At 38.3% G+C, this 19635-nt stretch overlaps 2 protein-coding genes across 3 annotated transcripts in view; both read right to left on the bottom strand.

Annotated features, from left to right (window-relative positions):
- Positions 1-13528, bottom strand: part of LOC127413072 (long-chain-fatty-acid--CoA ligase 1-like) — a 41944-nt gene extending 28416 nt beyond the window's left edge. The window contains exons 1-3 of one of the 2 annotated variants that reach the window (XM_051649914.1): positions 13353-13528; positions 1327-1539; positions 790-904 (exon numbers count right to left, since the gene is read on the bottom strand). In XM_051649914.1, the coding sequence (XP_051505874.1) occupies positions 790-904; positions 1327-1521 (310 nt within the window). In that variant the 5' untranslated portion in view covers positions 1522-1539; positions 13353-13528. Of the gene's footprint in view, positions 1-789; positions 905-1326; positions 1540-4483; positions 4573-13352 lie in introns of those variants that run through there. The other variant, XM_051649915.1, reaches the window with a different exon arrangement.
- Positions 13529-16067: 2539 nt separating this feature from the next.
- arsia (arylsulfatase family, member Ia) lies at positions 16068-19404 on the bottom strand. The gene is made up of 2 exons (XM_051649705.1): positions 18944-19404; positions 16068-17880 (listed from the first exon to the last, which is right to left on the bottom strand). The coding sequence occupies exons 1-2, from the start codon at positions 19225-19227 to the stop codon at positions 16488-16490; spliced, it is 1677 nt and encodes a 558-aa protein (XP_051505665.1). The 5' UTR covers positions 19228-19404; the 3' UTR covers positions 16068-16487.
- Between the last annotated feature and the right edge of the window lie 231 nt (positions 19405-19635).

The following is a 19635-nucleotide window of genomic DNA, read 5'->3' as shown; positions in this document are numbered from 1 at the left end:
AATATCTGTGCTACATTCCATACAAAGCAAGCATACAATGAACACGGGCTGTCTAGCACCACTAAAGTACCATAAAAGTAGCCCATACGACTTGAGAGCTATAATCAAAGTCTTCTGAAGCCATACGATAGCTTTGTGTGAGAAAAAGACTAAAATTTAAGTCAATATTCACTGAAAATAATGTTCGGTAACAAGACAGGCGAGAACCAGTTCAGTTTTGGTGTCACTGATGTCAATCGTGGTTCGACAACATCTAAAGCTATCATGCTTTTTTGTTCTTTTTTAAAGTTTTACAGCCGCTGGTTACTTCATGCATTCTTCAAAACTTCTCCTTTTGTGATCCATAGAAGAAAGAAAGTCATGCAGGTTTGGAATGACCTGAGTGGTGACCTGGTGAGTAAATGATTCATTTTTGGGTTACCCATCCCTGTCAGAAAGCATGACAACACTGACCACTTTACCACAAGCTAACATCACATTCTAAAAGACAACGCTCTTTATTTCTCAATCTGATTGTTTGTTTTTAATCTGCTTGATTTTCTTTTAGGTCGACTGATAGTGGATTTTGCCTATGCCGATAACTAAGGTTGGTGGGAAAGGCCGATAACCGATTAATCGGCCAAAAGTTCTCTCAATTATTTATGTAAATATATTTATTAAAAATATCTGCATCATTTTATCAGACATTTGCAGATAACCAATAGTTCCAAAAAGCAACTATCGGCACCGATTAATCTGTTAAACCGATATATCGTTCTACTTCTAGTTGAAATGATAAACAGAACGTACTCGACACCCTCAGACCCCTGTGAAAGCACTCGTAAATCGTCTTGGCGTCATCGTAGAAATGAGTCAAGAGCGCATCACCATTTAATATCGCAGACCGGCGCGCGAGCTCTCCACTCTGAGAAAAACAAAACAAACAAACAACAGTTTTAATAACAAATATTTACTGTACTCTTTGCTGATAACCATTTATTTAAAAGGTACTGCAAGCGATTTTTGAATGTCATGCATATAGTGTCCCTACTACCTGACAGATATCACAGAAATAAATGTCATGAAAAATCACACCCGTCTCTGTGACAACCCAAGACTCTGAAAGTCATCCTTATTTAGCCAATCAGAAACATGCTCAGATTTTCAATCATTTTGCGTGTTCCAGATCGCTGACATCTGATTGGCAGACATATTTTGGAGGGCAGTGTTTTGGAGAAAGGGTGTGTGGTTAAAGTTATCAAAGTGGCAAAAGTTGGTGGTTAAATTTAACAAACACACAAAATCGCTTACAGCGCCTTGAATGATCAAGGAAGGATTTGAACGTACCGGCAGCTCTACCGACTGCATTTGCAGATCACACGGAGGTTTGAGGGCTTTGGGTCTCGTGGCATACCAGTACGCTGTGATAGCTGTAAACGCGCCCATGCCGAGGAGAGTGTTGGTGGAGAGACTGCGGAGATAATCTCTCAACTCCGTCAGATCAGGGATTCTCACCTGCTTCAACAGCTCGTGTGCCTGCATGATGAACACCAACTGAATCTGTGGATGACAACAGGGTTTCTATTAGAACATTACAACAAAACTGCAGTATCACGAGTATTTATCATGCATGGTACTGAATGATTAACATATTCATCCTATGGTAAAGCAAAAGCACTTTTTGTAAGAGAAGCCGATATTAAATCTACTACTAATCGAGCTACTATGAATGTGTGGGTGAATCTAATGAATAACTAAAATTGTTAATTTACTAAAATGTAAATGTCAATTTACAAAGAAATTCTCAGTAATGTGTATGCCATGAGAATATTGAGAATGACTAAAAAGCTCAGAATAAAACCTACGGAGTCCCAGACACATAACAACAATGGAAATTTTAGGGAATGTGCTTAATTGTCATGAAAATAATGGTCACAATCCATCCAAAAATAAATTAATAACAACACTAAAAATAGGCTTGATTTTGTTTTTCCTTTTCTTTTTTTGTGCAAAATATAGGCTAATTTCTATTTTTTTATTATTATTATTATTTTTTGCACAAAAAAATATTTTAGCCGATTTTTTTAGATTTACTAATTAAATTTAAAAAAAAAAAAAAAATCTATAAAATGTTATTATTAAATTAAATACAATTAAATATTTCGTTTTTTTATATTGTTAAATATTACTCCATTCAATTTGATGTAATTTTGTATCTGTAATGCACAGCATTGAGATTGCCTGCAATGACAACAAGCTCAGTCCGATGATGCTGTGACACACCGCCCCAGACCATGACGAACCCTCCACCTCCAAATCGATCCCGCACCAGAGTACAGGCCTCGGTGTAACGCTCATTCCTTCGAAGATAAACACGAGTCCGACCATCACCCCTGGTGAGACAAAACCACGACTCGTCAGTGAAGAGCACTTTTTGCCAGTCCTGTCTGGTCCAGCGAAGGTGGGTTTGTGCCCATAGGTGACGTTGTTGCCGGTGATGTCTGGTAAGGACCTGCCTTACAACAGGCCTACAAGCCCTCAGTCCAGCCTCTCTCAGCCTATTGCGGACAGTCTGAGCACTGATGGAGGGATTGTGCGTTCCTGGTGTAACTCGGGCAGTAGTTGTTGCCATCCTGTACCTGTCCCGCAGGTGTGATATTCGGATGTACCTATCCTGTGCAGGTGTTGCTACACGTTGTCTGCCACTGCAAGGATGATCAGCTGTCCTTTCTGTCTCCCTGTAGCGCTGTATTAGGCATCTCACAGTACGGACATTGCAATTTATTGCCCTCTCCACATCTGCAGTCCTCATGGCTCCATGCAGCATGCCTAAAGCACGTTCACGCAGATGAGCAGGGACCCTGGGCATCTTTCTTTTGGTGTTTTTCAGAGTCAGTAGAAAGGTCTCTTTACTGTCCTAAGATTTTATAACTGTGACCTTAATTGCCTACCGTCTGTAAGCTGTTAGGGTCTTAACAACCGTTTCACAGGTGCATGTTCATTAATTATTTATGGTTCATTGAACAAGCATGGTTTAAACCCTTTACAATAAAGATCTGTAAAGTTATTTGGATTTTTACAAAATTATCTTTAAAATACAGTGTCCTGAAAAAGGGACGTTTCTTTTTTTGCTGAGTATAACAATGGTAATAGCAATGGTTATACTGTATATTTTGTGTGGGTGTTGTTTTGGGGGGGGGGGGGGGGGGGAAATCAGCTACAAGACAAAATAAGAAATATGTTTTGTTTCTGGCAGGCTGCTTGCATTATTGTCCTCTTGCATTGACTCTGTATGACATCTAACAAAAAAAAAACTCTTTCAGGTGTTTTGAAATGCTGGCAAAAAACTTTTGATTAAATCAAAGCATTCATTTAGCAATCTAAGTAAACTGAATCGTTATCTTTGCAAAGACAAAGGGTTTTAGTGATCAAGGGTCAAACTGATTAAACGGTCAGATGTTCTGGAAGGTTATCTTAATCTGTTTCCCCTGTTACTCAATTAACATGGTACTTTTCCTTTAACTGAGCAGAAACCTTCACAGCAGTCTCACGCCTTGCTAATAACACTCCACTAACATGTCATTAAACCTGATGAAAGCACGCCGAGCAACTTTAGACCAAATGTACTCAAAGTAATAAAACTAGTGCTCAGATGTGTACTCTACTAGATTACATGCACAAAGAGCAAAGCTTTTCATATTGATCAACAGCTGATTATAATCCTCTTATTTCTGTATCATCAAGGTCGTGGAAACAGTTCCCAGGAAAAAACAGAATATAGGCAGAATATTAGTGACTGACAGACTCAGTCACCATTCACTTTCATTGCATCTTTTTTTTTTTCCATTCAATGAAAGTAAATGGTGACTAAGGCTAATTAACATTAACATCTACATCAGAAAGTCATACAGGTTCTGACAAACATGGTTAAATTGTTATAATTTGATCAAAACATCTGCCGAATCCATTAATGTAATATAAAATGTTATGACTTCTGGAATATAATGTTATATGAAACAGCCGGATGAGCAATTGTATTCTAATCAATAGCATGCTTCATTTGCATCAAGTTAACTTGTTTAACAACAGCATTAAGAAATACACAGGTTCCGAGTCATCTAGTCAGCTATGTGATTCAACCTTGTGAGCACGCTTTACCACTATAACCTCTCACCTACTTCTATTCTTACTGCCCCGGGGCACAACATTCTTATAAACCGCCCTGATTATGGTTTACTTCATGCCAAGAAAACTTCCTAGCTCATGTGACAGCTAACAAACAATACAAGACAGTTAGCTAAAATACAACACAACCTTCAATAGCTTTTCATTCTGAATCAACCAGGAAATGCTTAAGCAAAACGGTGATACTTCTCTCCTTTATCACAGCACAGCCTTTTTGGGCACTGACAGCAAAGTCAAACCATTTCAATCTCTTGGCATGGACTCAACATGACCTACATACTACAACAAAACAAAGTGCACAATATGCACAAAGACACACCTGAGACGAGAGGAATAAAGGTAGTCCGGTTGTGGGCGGTGTAACAGAATCAATGCAACAGGCAGGTGAACTGTCCAGGTGAGGGTACGGAGAACTACAGGTTGAGTTTATGTGTAACCACTAGTCAGACCCGTTCCGTCCCCTTCCCGTTTCTTATTGGACACTCACTCTCTTAGAATGTGCCGTTTCAGCCAATAACAGCTCAAAAGGTCAAACAGAGCAACACTTACTACATGAACTGATTACATCACTTTGATGTTTTGTGATAAATGTTCATGATTAACGGTTGACCAATTAGGGTTTTTTTAATGGCTGATACAATATCTACAACTGTTTTTTGTGTGAGTGTGTGTGTGTGTGTGTGTGTGTGTGTGTGTGTGTGTGTGTGTTAAAGGAATATTCCAGGTTCAATACATGTTAAGCTGAATCAAAAGCAATTGTAGCGTAATGTTGATTACAACAAAAATGACTTTCGACTCTTGTTTATTAAAAAAAAATAATATAGCCTACAGAAAAAAAAATCATGGTTACGGTGAAGCGCTTACAATGGAAGTGAATGGGGACAGTCCATAAATGCTAAAATACACACGGTTTTAAAAGTATGGCCACAAGATGTAAACATTACACAATATTGTCATCATGGCGACAGAGTGGTAATATTGGAAATAACTTTACACTGATGAGGTTAGGAAGTGATTTTATCTCAATAAAATCATGTTAACACTTTTATGTATTGTTTACATCTTGTGGCTATACTTTTAAAACCGTTTATTTTAGCGTTTATGGACTGGCCCCATTCACTTCCATTGTAAGCATCTTTCTGTAACTGCGATTTTGTGCTATTGGCTTATTTGTGGCATACTGGCTGCTAAAAGCATAAAACCATCAGAATTCAAGTGGCATTTAGAAACCAATAATAATATAGCAATTAGCGTAATTAATTAGGTTTAATTTTAAGGACATTTTTTTGTTTACTGTTGTATAAATAAACAATTCTGGCATTGTGTTGGGTCACCATCTCATGCCCAATATAAAATCGGGGAACCTGAAGCAAGACCAGTTAAGAAACACTGATCTAGAGAGTGGGATGGCTGATTAAATACCAGTATAAACCCAGTACATCTTATTAAATTAATATTATATTACATTTTAAAAACATAAAATTATATATCAGTTAAATAAGATATAGTTTTATATGCATGTAATAAATATATAAAAAAAAAAAAAGTAAGGAATTTTTAAAAATGAACACTTATTTGTATAACATTCATACAAAATTGCACACACAAAAATATTATTATTATTATTATTATTATTAATACACACTACTAAACTCCATTTTAGTACTGACACAAGGTGGAATGACCATGTCGGTCAATGCAGATCATCAAAATGGCCAAATATTGTCTGATAAATCTATTCTATTATAGGTAATGATAGACTATGTTCCCATGTATTATTTAAAGATCTCCTTTAATCTCACAGGGTTTGGTGCTGTCCTGCCAAGACTGGCTGTTACATTCATAAAGACACATAGTGCCATTCCACTAGTGTACAAACTTTCCAGGGCAAAGGTAACATGAGCAAAGCCACAGCCACTTTAAACTCGTCCGGTCACGGGGGGGTGGGTAAGACCAATGACAGACCCTGAGGTCGGTCATCCGATGGGGGGTAACCAAGCAAACATCTGCCCCTCCCAGACCGGGGCTGCTATTTAAAAACAGTGGCACAACAAATGGAAAACAGTGGCATGCGGGTGAGCGGAACAGATCCTGATATTAAAAGGCATGCAATTTATGACGACAGAGATGCAGACATGACATCTGCAAGGAACAAGAGAACAAGCCCAATTTTCTCCTTAAATAAGAAACTTCTTAAAAACACGTTTATTATCTCAGATAAAGGCAAACAACAAAACGCGTTTTTATTGGTTTCAGGTCTAAATAAAATCGCAGTTCTGCATTCTAGAAGGGTGAATATCATAAAAACATGTCGAGGTCAAGTTCACAAAAAAATTATAATGAAAATGAGGCTTGTTTTAGAACAATTAAGATGTTTTGCATTTTCAACAGTTCATATTAATGGTTTCATTTTTGCACTTTCAAGTTCATTTTCCTTATTTTCCTAAATTCATAAAACATTCCTGTAGTGCTTGTGGATGTTTTTATATTTTTTTTAAATTCTCGTTGTTCTCAATAATGATTCTTCTTAGATTCTTATTATGACATACTGTAATGCAATTATGTTTTTCTTTAAATCAACCTTCATTAAAAGCCAGTACAACAAATTATATATCATAATAGATGGGTCAATGACATGACGATCATTTTTTGTCCACGTCTAATAAATTATTCAGATATACATTACAAATGCAATTCTCACAAAACAATGATTTGAATACATGATGAACATGTTTACATTTACTGATTTCAAAGTAATTTTTATATTTTTTCAGGGGCTTAAAGTCAAAAATGTCATCAGGAGAAAGTAAAAAAAACTAAGTATAATTAAAAGCTGAAATTCTTGAAAAAAAAAAAAAATGTCAGCATGAGTTGTGCTGAATAATCTATTTCGTTAGAACATTATATTTACAAAACTTTTGTTAATCAAATTAAAAGTCATGTGGTGTAACTAACGTACAGTACGCAGCAACTGTCAAAACATGACAAAACTCAAAACAGATATATATATATATATATATATATATATATATATATATATATATATATATATACACATACATATATACACACACATACAGTATATATATATATATATATATATATATATATATTTTTTTTTTTTTTTTCATATATCACCTTGGACAACCTTATTTGCCAATTACCTAGATTCTAAATACAGGGCTCCAGACTGCGACTAAAAATAATTGATTGCGACAATAATTTAAACTCTAGTCACCATTGGCAACAGTCGAGTTGTGTACGTTCATATGCGGTTTCGTCAGATATCATCTTGTGAGTTATTGAATACATCTTTAGAGCGCACACCACCAGTGTGTCTCGCGCCGCTTTTCACCCGTTCTGTTTCTAACGAGCTCGCTGCACCGCACACAACAACAAACCCAGCATGAGAGAATCGTGACCAAATGACTCTTTTGAACTAGGTCTTTTTCATGAATCACCCGAAAAGAACTGAGGGTGTGAACTCTGGAGCTCTGGTTAGCAGTTTGAATCAAATTCACTTTCTCAGTGAATCAGCTGTGTGTTCGCAACTGGGAGTGCAGATATTTCAAAATAAGAGTCCCATGTGTATTTCGGGCTTCTTTATAATTAAAAGTCCCATATTGTGTACCACTTTTTTTTTTCTTCTGGTAATTATTGAATGGGATTGGAGTAGCACAATAAACTGCATTTTCTGCCATCTCTCTTCTGGAAAGTCATTCAAATGTAATAGTGGATTTGTTCCTTTGCTCAAACTTCTGGTTTCTTTCTTTTGATTTTGCCATGAAATTTGAGATGTACAGTTGAAGTCAGAAGTTTACATACACTTAGGTTGAAGTCATTAAAACTCATTTCTTTAACCACTCCACAGATTTCATATTAGTAAACTATAGTTTTGGCAAGTCATTTAGGACATCTACTTTGTGCATGACATGAGTAATTTTCCAACAATTGTTTAGACAGATTGTTTCACTTTTAATTGACTATATATCACAATTCCAGTGGGTCAGAAGTTTACACACACTTAGTTAGCTGTGCCTTTAAGCAACTTGGAAAATTCCAGAAAATGATGTCAAGCCTTTAGCTTCTGATAGGCTAATTGGAGTCAATTGGAGGTGTACCTGTGGATGTATTTTAAGGCCTACCTTCAAACTCAGTGCCTCTTTGCTTGACATCATGGGAAAAACAAAAGAAACCAGCCAAGAACTCAAAAAAAATTGAGGACCTCCTCAAGTCTGGTTCATCCTTGGGAGCAATTTCCAAATGCCTGAAGGTACCACGTTCATCTGTACAAACAATAGTACGCAAGTATAAACACCATGGGACCACACAGCCATCATACCGCTCAGGAAGGAGACGCATTCTGTCTCCAAGAGATGAATGTAGTTTGGTGCAAAAAGTGTGAATCAATCCCAGAACAACAGCAAAGGACCTTGTGAAGATGCTGAAAGAAACAGGTAGACAAGTATCTATATCCACAGTAAAACGAGTCCTATATCAACATAACCTGATAGGCTGCTCAGCAAGGAAGAAGCCACTGCTCCAAAACCACCATAAAAAAGCCAGATTACAGTTTACAAGTGCACATGGGGACAAAGATCTTACTTTTTGGAGAAATGTCCTCTGGTCTGATGAAACAAAAATTGAACTGTTTGCCCATAATGACCATTGTTATGTTTAATGGAAAAAGGGTGAGGCTTGCAAGCCAAAGAACATCATCCCAACCGTGAAGCATGGGGGTGGCAGCATCATGTTGTGGGGGTGCTTTGCTGCAGGAGGGACTGGTGCACTTCACAAAATAGATGGCATCAGGAGGAAGGAAAATGATGTGGATATATTGAAGCAACATCTCAAGACATCAGCCAGGAAGTTAAAGCTCGGTCGCAAATGGGTCTTCCAAATGGACAATGACCCCAAGCATACCTCCAAAGTTGTGGCAAAATGGCATAAGGACAACAAAGTCAAGGTATTGGAGTGGCCATCACAAAGCCCTGACCTCAATCTGAGAGAAAATTTGTGGGCAGAACTGAAAAAGCGTGTGCGAGCAAGGAGGCCTAAAAACCTGACTCAGTTACACCAGTTCTGTCTGGAGGAATGGACCAAAATTCCAGCAACTTATTGTGAGAAGCTTGTGGAAGGATACCCAAAACATTTGACCCAAATTAAACAATTTAAAGGCAATGCTACCAATACTAACAAAGTGTATTTAAACTTCTGACCCACTGGGAAATAAAAGCTGAAATAAATCATTCTCTCTACTATTATTCTGACATTTCACATTCTTAAAATAAAGTAGTGATCCTAACTGACCTAAGACAGGGAATGTTTTCTATGATTAATTTTACAATTAAATTACAATTGTCAAGAACTGTGTAAAACTGAGTTTAAATGTATTTGGCTAAGGTGTATGTAAACTTCTGACTTCAACTGTACATGCTCTTGACAGGATTCACCCCATCTCATTCCTTCAATCATCTGGAATGTTTACAGAGTTTCAAAACCCCAACCGGCCGCAGACTTGATTGCATCACATGGTCTGAAATGTTCTGTTTCAATGTGGAGGAACAAACAAATGAGGCAGGAAGCATTCTGATGTGCTCACCTGAGTAATGACCATCAATAACTCACATAAATCTATTTTCAATCTAACTCTAGACACTGATGAGTTTGTTGCATCATGTCTTGATATCTAAATATGTCACAGTTTGCTGCTATTTGAGACAAATGGAACTGCAAACATAATAAACAAGATTCATAGCAATTCAGACCGACATATCAGTTTGACCTTCTTGTGATATTCACATGGTGCCAATCATTAAATCAGTCACATGATATCCCTGATTGACAAACACAGAGTTCTACCCTACTTATGAGTGTTGACAAAATATAAGCGGTCATATCTTGGTAAAAAGAGCTGTGCATCGAGGAAAGACAGTTAGTACTAGAAAGTTCTGTGTTATATTGAACTTCACATAAAATGCATGGAATAAATACAAACCAATTAACTTGCACAGATTATCAATGAAGGCAGAATGACGGCATAAGCAAATATTCACACGCTTGTATGAAGCCTGTGACCTTTCACCTTTTACCCAGCATCAGCTGCATGAATCCAGGCACCTTTTTTTAAAAACCCACCATGTCCATCTTATCACAAACTGAACAAGAATATCATGGCATCGTTAAATCTAACAAAAATACTACATCTTAAGAACTGAAATTGAAAATGAGGTTCTCTTAAAGGGGAAGTGTGTATTTTTTTGTTTCATTTTGTTTTTTGTTAAATGTGTATTGCGAAAATACTTCCTTCTTGTTCCAGTTTGAAGGTGAAAAGTGTGTCATTTCATAACCAAACAGAATTGTTTCAGAGCTGTAAGGCAGGATAGCTTCAGTCACCATTCACTTTCATTGCATCTTTTTTTTTTTTCATTCAATGTAAGTGAATGGTGACTGAGGTGGTCAGTTCCTAACATTCCGCCTAATGTCATCGTTTTGTGTTCCACGGAATAAAGAGTAATATGGGTTTGGAACAACATGATGGTGAGTAAATGACAGAATTCTCATTTTTTGGGTGAACTATCCCTTTAAACATGCGGACAAAATATTCTAAGGCTCCTTTCCAATGAAAACCCATTGTTTAATGTTAAACCACACATGTAATCTCCCAGGTGATCTCTCACCGGGTTGTGAACACAATAAAGAGAAACACGTCTGTTGCCATAAAACAAGGTCATAAAGACACGAGTGTAAAAATCATGCAAGAGACTGAAAACATTCAATAACAACCACACAATATAGACTCTAACAAACTTAAGACACATAACTATCAATTACTATGTGACTATTTAATATACAAGTAATTATTTATGAAACACCACATGATTAATGCATTTTCTATTTACAAACTGAGAACAGGATCTTTTATTAAACACATAGCCAGAGGCGTCGCTAGACTTTAGTGACATCGGGGGCTAAGCCCACAAGAATCTTTCCTTCCATGACATGGCCTGAAATTCGGCGCGGGACTGCGCACAATTTGAATCGGTCCCGCAAGTTCCACGTTCATAGCACAGGACATTCCCACACACTTGTATTCACTTTACAGTCCAGCTGCGAATTATTAAACCAATAAATACAGATGAACAAATCAAATTAATAAACTTGTTTTTGTATCAAACTGTAATTCCAAAAGATGCTCGAGTAAATCCGCTTTATCTCTCCCTCTCTCCCACGCAGCTTTCAGCAGCGCGTTGAGCAGTTTAGTGCGAGCACGCGCTTTGTCGCTTAGTTTCAAAACCTTTCAAATCCAATTCGACAGGCAAATGGCATTATACTGTGTCTCCATTAGCGAGCGACATGATAAAACTAATCGCTTCTATTTATAAATAACAAACAAAGCTGTTAACATTGCAAGCATGTGACTTTGCAGCGATCTATCCACAATATTCTCAGTGAGTCCACTGTATTTCGCTAGGTGGGCGGGATTTCCGGTTGGCTAGCGGAAGTGCGATTGGTTGGCGCATTGTGTGTAGCCGGTCTCTACTTGCTTGCATGTCATGCGGTTAGATTCTTGCTTTATAAACATTGTAAGATGTCTTTAAAATTTCCCGGACAATGTGTGCAATTAATGGTTATCTTAATAATCAAGCAAAACTAAAGTTTTATCTAAAACAGCAATGTTATGATCAGAAACCACTCGCACAGCGCTCCAGTCCCGTCTTCCAGTCCAGTCTTCCATCGGCTGCCTACAGAAGGATTGTCTTAGGAACATCTGTTTGAAAAAGCTTGGATTAATTAGTTTGTGCGCTCTTTTCACTTTATTGGCAAGAAGTCAACAGCGGGGGGTTACTCATATTATCCACCGTTACGGTCTGATTTCGATAGACGTCCATAAACGGAGCGCACTGAATTACATAAAAGAAAACATTATCGTGCTATCAGATGTGTGTACATGTACTGAAAGCTCATTAGAGATTTTGAGAGTTTGTTCATTTCTATTCAGCATCGGCCTTTGTGAATGCTTCACGTGTTTTAAAATGGCATTATTACTGCATATAAAAAGGAACAGTGTTTTTACTGAACTGTCTGCGAGTAGTGACGACATTTTCATGCTGTAATGCTAAATGGATAAATTCTACAGTGAAAGACCATAATTATTAGATGAGACATGTACAGTAGTGAGATGTTTTATCACATTTGAAATTAATTGTATTCTGATTTTTCTCTTTCCTGCATGCAATTCACTTTCTTTTGAGTGTCTTTGCAGAATGTGCATGTCTTCCCTTAAGGGGAAAATGTGATTTAGAAAACAATGTGGACATTAATTCAGTATCAATTACATTTATTTGTACAGTGCTTTTAATAATGCATACTGTTATATAGTTGCTTTCTAGAGAACATTGAAATTTTGCTCCGAACAAGTTGACTGTCACTGGTGCATGCATTAAAATCTATCAGGTGTATGGAATGATTAAAACAAATGAAGAATAGAAATGAGGCTTATAGATTATATATTTAGAAATAAGGCTTGCATAATAAAACTTCAGTACCTCTGATACAGAAAAGCTGCACCCCTGTGGGAGAAAATAGAAAGCTCCCACTCGAGGCGTTCGTAACGTGTCTAATGAACTTGAGCACGAACAGCAGGTGAAAAAGTCAAAATGCGTACAAGTTGGGCTCACTGATCGGAATTCATTTACATTTGAAGCCAGAATTGCAGCCTGCCTTGTTGCATATGTACCCTGATGTAATGAACATTAGGATAAGCCTTACTTTTTTCTTTTTCATCACAAAAAACAAAAAAACATTCGGGCTAGTAACAAAAAATCCAGGGCTCCGGCTCTGGCACCCACGGTCTAGCTACGCGCCTGCACACTGCCACTCTATCAAGCATATACTGAATAAATATTTACCCATGCATTTTGCACTAGTGAAAAAGACCTTTGCAAACAACAGCTAAAGACTCAAAGCACTTTATCTGCACTGCTAAGAGCATTTTACAGTGTTTCTTTCACATGCTCTTATGCGCTCTATGCATATGCATTATGGACACGTTGCAGAACATGAAAACAGGGTTGCTAAAACATTTGGCGCGCGCGCCCAAAATGTAAACATCTCATTACTTTAGATAAAAATTTAAAATAACAAGGGAATCAATTGCAAATGACCTTCGGTTTGGCTGTACTGACCTGAATGAGTCCGTACACTTCTGTTACCCGCACATGCGTTTAGTACACATTACACACTGAGCTTTTACAGCTCTTCCTATGTGTTCCGTGGCCAATATTTCCACCAATCAGACGCGCCGTACGAATTGAGCGACTGTTAGGAGGCCTGTGATTGGTCGGTCGTTTGACTCGGTGTAATGCACATTTTCGGCCTTGTTCACCTTTGTACAGAGACAGACTTTCACAAGCGCGGGAGCGCGAACAGGTGTAAATGACATTATCGCCAATATCATATCTATTCTACAGTAAATCGATAAATATATCGAAGATATGGAAAACATTTAGCAGCGCCGATGTTTTATTATTTTATAAATTAAAAGGATAGCATTAATTATATTGCAGTGCAATATATTTGATATTTTGTTTAGGCTATATAGCCCATTGTAAAAAAAAAAAAAAAAAAAATACATTTAAAAATATATATTAACTGTATATTATAGATAGATAATCAAACTAAGAAAACTCTGAAGTCACCTGAAGAGTTACAGGACACTAATTTCTCTTAAAACACAATAAACAAGCAGATCCCTGTGTGCAGCTAGAGCAAATAATCCCCTAAAATTAAAGGAATAGTTCACCCAAAAATGAAAATTCTCTCATAATTTTCTCGCTCATCACTTTCTTTCTCCTGCTGAACACAAACGAAGATTTTTAGGAGAATATCTCAGCTCTGTAGGTCCATACAATGCCAGTGAATGGTGGCCAGGACTCTGAAGCTCCAAAAAGAAGCATAAATGTAGCATAAAAGTAATCCATAGGACTCCAGTGTTTAATCAATGTCTTCTGAAGTGATCCAATTGGTTTGGGTGAGAACAGACCAATTTTCACTATAAATCTTGACATCCACAGTCTCCTTGGCTATCATGCTTTCAAGCTCGATTACACTTCCTATAGCGCCATCTAGCGCTCTGCGCATGCATCAAGCACTAGGGAGTGTAATCGAGCTTGAAATCATGATCGTGCCTAGAGACTGCAATGACAAGCTGTACAGTAAAAAAGGAGTTACCAAAATCGATTAGATCATATGGATTACTTTTATGCTGCCTTTATGAGATTTTTGGAGCTTCAGAGTTTTGGACTCTGTCAGCTTGCATTGTATGGACCTACAGAGCTGAGATATTCTTCTAAAAAATATTTGTTTTCTGCTGAAGAAAGAAGGTCATACACATTTGGGATGGCATGAGGGTGAATTTTCATTTTTGGGTGAACTATTCCTTTAAGTTCCTTAAAGGTGCACTCAGTATTTTTGTCTGATTTTGAAACATATTTATATACAATTATGAGCACTCACATGAGATTGGGACTCCAGTCTTATCAGTAACCGTATAAAAGCTGTTTCATTCTACATGGAGAGGGTCTCCTCACATGGCCAGCTAAATACTACTTCCTTTATCTCTGTAATCACCCTGTTATTGGACACTTTCACTTATGGACTAAATTAATCATGGCTCACTGTGAATAGTTAATTTCTACAAAGTGAAACTTTTCATTTGAATGATGCTGCATCCATGCCCCTAGGTGTCAGTGTCAAAGTCCAAGACGACATGCATAAAAAATGACTGAGTACACCTTTGAATAGTTTTAATTGTAGGCAAGTAGGAAATTCTTTCCATGGCCTTATCTGTGTTAAAAACCAAAACAAAATCACAAGAAAGGAGTAGCATTTTAATATGGCTCTTGACATGATACTACTGACCTGCAACACTGAGTCTAGACAGCATGCTTATGTGCATCTACTTGCATGGTAGACACTCTGTTACGGCTGATCATCATTGTAAATATTTTTCAAAATATCCCCTCAAAATCTCAGGTGTGTACTAGAGGGCAATTTCTCCATTGGAATTTACATTTTAGTACAATATCTGATCAGCAGCACAGCACAGTATCCGATCACAGCTTTGAAAAACAGTTTACAGTATTTTAAAATCCCTATTATCAGTTATCATGTCAAGCGTTGTGTTTTAAACTTTGTGTTCTGTTTATTTTTGTAACCAGAATAATAATTATATACTTAGGCTAGGCCACATTTTCACTACCGGTAATCCTTTTAAAGGGATTGTTCACCCAAAAATGAGCATTTACTCACCCTCATGCCATCCCAGGTGTGCTTGACTTTTTTTTCTTCAGCTGAATGCAAACAAAGATTTTTATAAGAATATTTCAGCTCTGTAGTTTCATACAATGCAAGTGAATGGTGGCCAGAACTCCAAAAGCTCCAAAAAGGAGATAAAGTCATCATAACAGTAATCCATAAGACTCCAGTGGTTTAATCAATGTCTTCTGAAACTATCCAGTTGGTTTTGGGTGAGAACAGACCAAAATATCACTCCTTTTACACTGTACATTTCGTCACAGTAGTCTCTATGCATGATCATGATTTCAAACTCGATTACACTTCCTAGTGCTTGATGCATGCACAGAGTGCTAGACAGCGCAATAGGAATTGTAATTGAGCTTGAAATAATGATTGCCAATGAGACTGCTGTTAAGATGTACAGTGATAAAGGACTTTTAATTTGGACTGTTCTCATCCTAAACAAAACTGGAGCTTTTGTAGTTCTGGTCACCATTCACTTGCATTCTATGGTGCTACAGACAAGATATTCTTCTAAAAATCTTTGTGTTCAGCAGAAGAAAGAAAGTCATGCACATTTGGGATGGCATGAGGGTAAATAAATGACGAGGACATTTTTATTTTTGGGTGAAGTTTGAAAACTTTGTTTTCAGTTACGTAAAGTCATCATTTTCCAAAGTATGCGGTAATGGAGAGAGTTTTCGAAATGCTCAGTTTTAGAGTGGATGAGAGGGGTAGCAAAATCAATGCATTTTCAAACAAAAACGTAATAGTGTGGACTTGGCCATGAGAGAATCAAAAAGGAAACATAAATAAAGACAAACCAAGGTAACATATTCCATGATATAGTCTCCTAGCTGGGAGAAAATAGCACAGTGTGCACACAGATCAGAGAGCATATAATGTTTATTAATTAATTCCTTCAACAACCTTTGCACAGGGATTGTTTTTTCAAAGTTCCTAAAATAATATGTTATTGTCAGCAGCATTTGTTATAATCAGTTCATAAATGATTTGTTTGTTTAAATCCTGTTGGACATCATTCTTATATTCAGTCTCCTAAAAAATGACTTCATTTTGGAAAACTTCAGTTTCTCTTTCTTGATTTTTCTCTTTCGGAGGTAAAATGCCTCCCAGTTTTCTACATCCCCCACCCAAGGGCCCCAGGCCCCTCCATTACGTCCTGGATCTGCTCTGGGGTCTTCCGAAGGGTAGCGTACTGGAACGGCGGTCCGGTTGTAGTACACTAACCGGGCCAAGAGCTGCTTGACCACGTCTGGTCTTTGCTCGGCAAGGTCGTAGCGCTCGTATGGATCATCTGCCACATTGAACAACCACACAGACTTCTTCGGCTCCACATGGCGTTCCAGGGTCCACCAGGTTTCCGGGAAGTCTCCGAGCATCTGTGGAGGGGTCCAGTCTCCATATCCGGGATTTCCAGTCAGAAGCTTCCAATCCCCAACTCGAACCGCCGCCTGAATGGCTGTATTCCAGATCCCAAATCCGTTTTTCAAAGATCCGTGACGGGCGAAGTTGTAGAGTGGGTCGATATTATGAAGGATCTCCAGCCGTGGAGATTCCTTGCCATCACTGATGGTTTCCCACATGTCAAATCCATCCAAACCTTCTGTTTCGGAGACGTTCCCACCCGCTATGCGCACCAGTGTAGGGTACCAGTCGGTGATGTGGACCAGAGCTTTGCTAACTCTTTTCCTGCGCCTCAGAAGTGGACTATGGACGAATCCAATTCCACGGACACCTCCTTCCCAGTATGTTCCCTTTCTGCCCCGTAGAGGCCAGTTGTTCCCACCAAAAAGAGGTTGTCCTCCATTGTCCGTCGAGAAGATGATAACGCTGTTCTTGTAGTAGCCGTATTTCCGGAGTGCATATGTCACGTTCCGTACCGCATCATCCACAGCCGAAACCATCCCGGCATACTTTCGGCGATAAACATTCCCCATCCGTCGATACGGGTAGACATACTCCCTCGGCGACTGCAATGGAGTGTGTACGGCTTGGAAAGATAGAAAAATGAAGAGAGGCCGGGACAACGGGTCATGCGAGGCCAGAATTTTTCGAACTCTTTGCGTGTACAGGTGCGTCGAGTAACGCCCGCCCTGACCCCACGCCACTCTCTCGCCCTCGTGAAGGTCATAACCACAAACCTTTGGTCCATCACAAGACTTGTATGTGTAGTAGTCCACGCTGCCTGTCAGAGATCCAAAGTACGTGTGGAATCCACGGCGGGTGGGCAGACAATCACGCTTGTAGAAGCCCAGATGCCATTTGCCAACCATGTGAGTGGAGTAACCCACTTCCTGTAGGTGCTGTGGCAACGTCCTGAGGTCAAAGGGCAAACAGCTGGGCTGCTGTGAGCGGATTATTGAGTGCTGGAGACCCGTATGGATCTGGTATCTAGAGCAGAGGGGGAAGTTAATTAATGAACCAGAGCAGACAGACAGGAATTGATTTATTCATTACATGCACTGTATTGACATAGCAATCAACATGAAAGATTTCAGTACTTTATTAATTAACTGTTGTTGTACCAGTCATGGAAAACCTGGAAATATAAGGGAATTTTAATGTCTAGAACAGCCATGCAATTTAAATACAATCTTTAAAAAAAAAATAAAGACTTTTCTAGTTATGCTCTACTCCAAATATTACTTTTGTGTAAAGCGTGTGCAGAGTAAAACTAGTTAACAAGTCATTGTGATGTCCGATTTGTGAATGAATCATTCTCTTGAGTTGGTTATTTTCAGTTAATAATTTGAACCTATTCACAAATTGGCTTGAAAGATTCATTCGGAAATCAGTCTGAATCAAAATGATTTAAAAAAAATAATAATTGTCCAATAATTAATTCTTCTACTGTAAAGGTAATCAATTCCATGTTTTAAAAAATGACTTTATTTTTTAAATAGATTGTTGGCAATGAATAAAAGTTTCTGAAGTGATTCAGGCATGGAAAAAAGCTTTACGATGGCGATATTACGTTTGCAAAAAACGTACTGTGGTGGTACCATGGTACAATGATTTATCAGATGGTAATACCATGGGATTTTGATGGTACTAAATAATGATCATCTCCATGTACCTGGCATTACTATGGTTAATGTCCAAATTGTATTACCATGGTAACTTAAAAAAAAAAAAAAAAACATAGTAATACCATGGTACTTTGATACATATGGTGCTGAATGATTACAATATTAATGTACTTAAATTCACCTTAAAACATAGTATTACCATGGTACATGTATAAAAACATATGAAAAACATGGTAATTACATGGTGATTTGAGGCATACCATTGTTCTGTATATCTACCATATTTATGTACCCAGGACATATGGTAAATGTCCAAAAAATGGTATTATCATGGTAACGTTTAAAACAACATGGTATTACAGTGGTATTTCTTGGCATACAGTATATTAGTGTAAACAGCTGATTTTTGAAATTGAGTTTGTTACCTGCCAGTGATGAACTGACTTCGGGATGGTGTGCATATGGGCTGAATGTAATAGTTCTCCAGCTTGACTCCCTTCGCAGCCAGTTTGTCCAGTGTCGGTGTGTGGATGTCGGGGTTATGATACCCGATGTCATTAAAGCCCTGATCGTCCGTCATTATGAAGATAATGTGCGGGCGCCGATGGTTCGGCTGCTCAACCTGGTTCGGACTCGTCCAGTCCCAGGACAGATAACCCAAACTGAGCAAACTCATCATGGAGAGCCCCGTTAAAGCCGGTGCTGTCATGGCAACGAGCTTCACGCGACTCTATAAGACGAAAAAATCACACATGCGCCACTGAACATAAAGATGAGCGCGTAAAGTATGCGTGAGGATGGAGCGTAATTGAGTCATGGGCTGCCTATCTAGGCGACATGAGAGCCAAAAATGCTGCACGCGCCTATGACGCCCTAGTATGTGCTGCACGCGCCTCTGATGCCCAATACTGCTCCATGCGCCCATGCACCAACATTTATATGACGTGTGCCCCAAATTCTATACTTGCCTATAATGCCCAAAAATGCAGCATGTGCCTATGATACCCAAAAACGCTGTACATCACAGATGCCCCAAAATGCTGTACACATACAGCATATTATGTTAAAAAGGTTGCATGGGCATATGATGCTTAAAAATGGTACATGCGCCCGTGAT

This window comes from Myxocyprinus asiaticus, chromosome 22 (assembly GCF_019703515.2).
Source record: "Myxocyprinus asiaticus isolate MX2 ecotype Aquarium Trade chromosome 22, UBuf_Myxa_2, whole genome shotgun sequence".
Taxonomy (NCBI): Eukaryota; Metazoa; Chordata; class Actinopteri; order Cypriniformes; family Catostomidae; genus Myxocyprinus; species Myxocyprinus asiaticus.
Note: the sequence above shows the minus strand (reverse complement) of the source record. Positions and strands in the feature narration are given on the sequence as shown.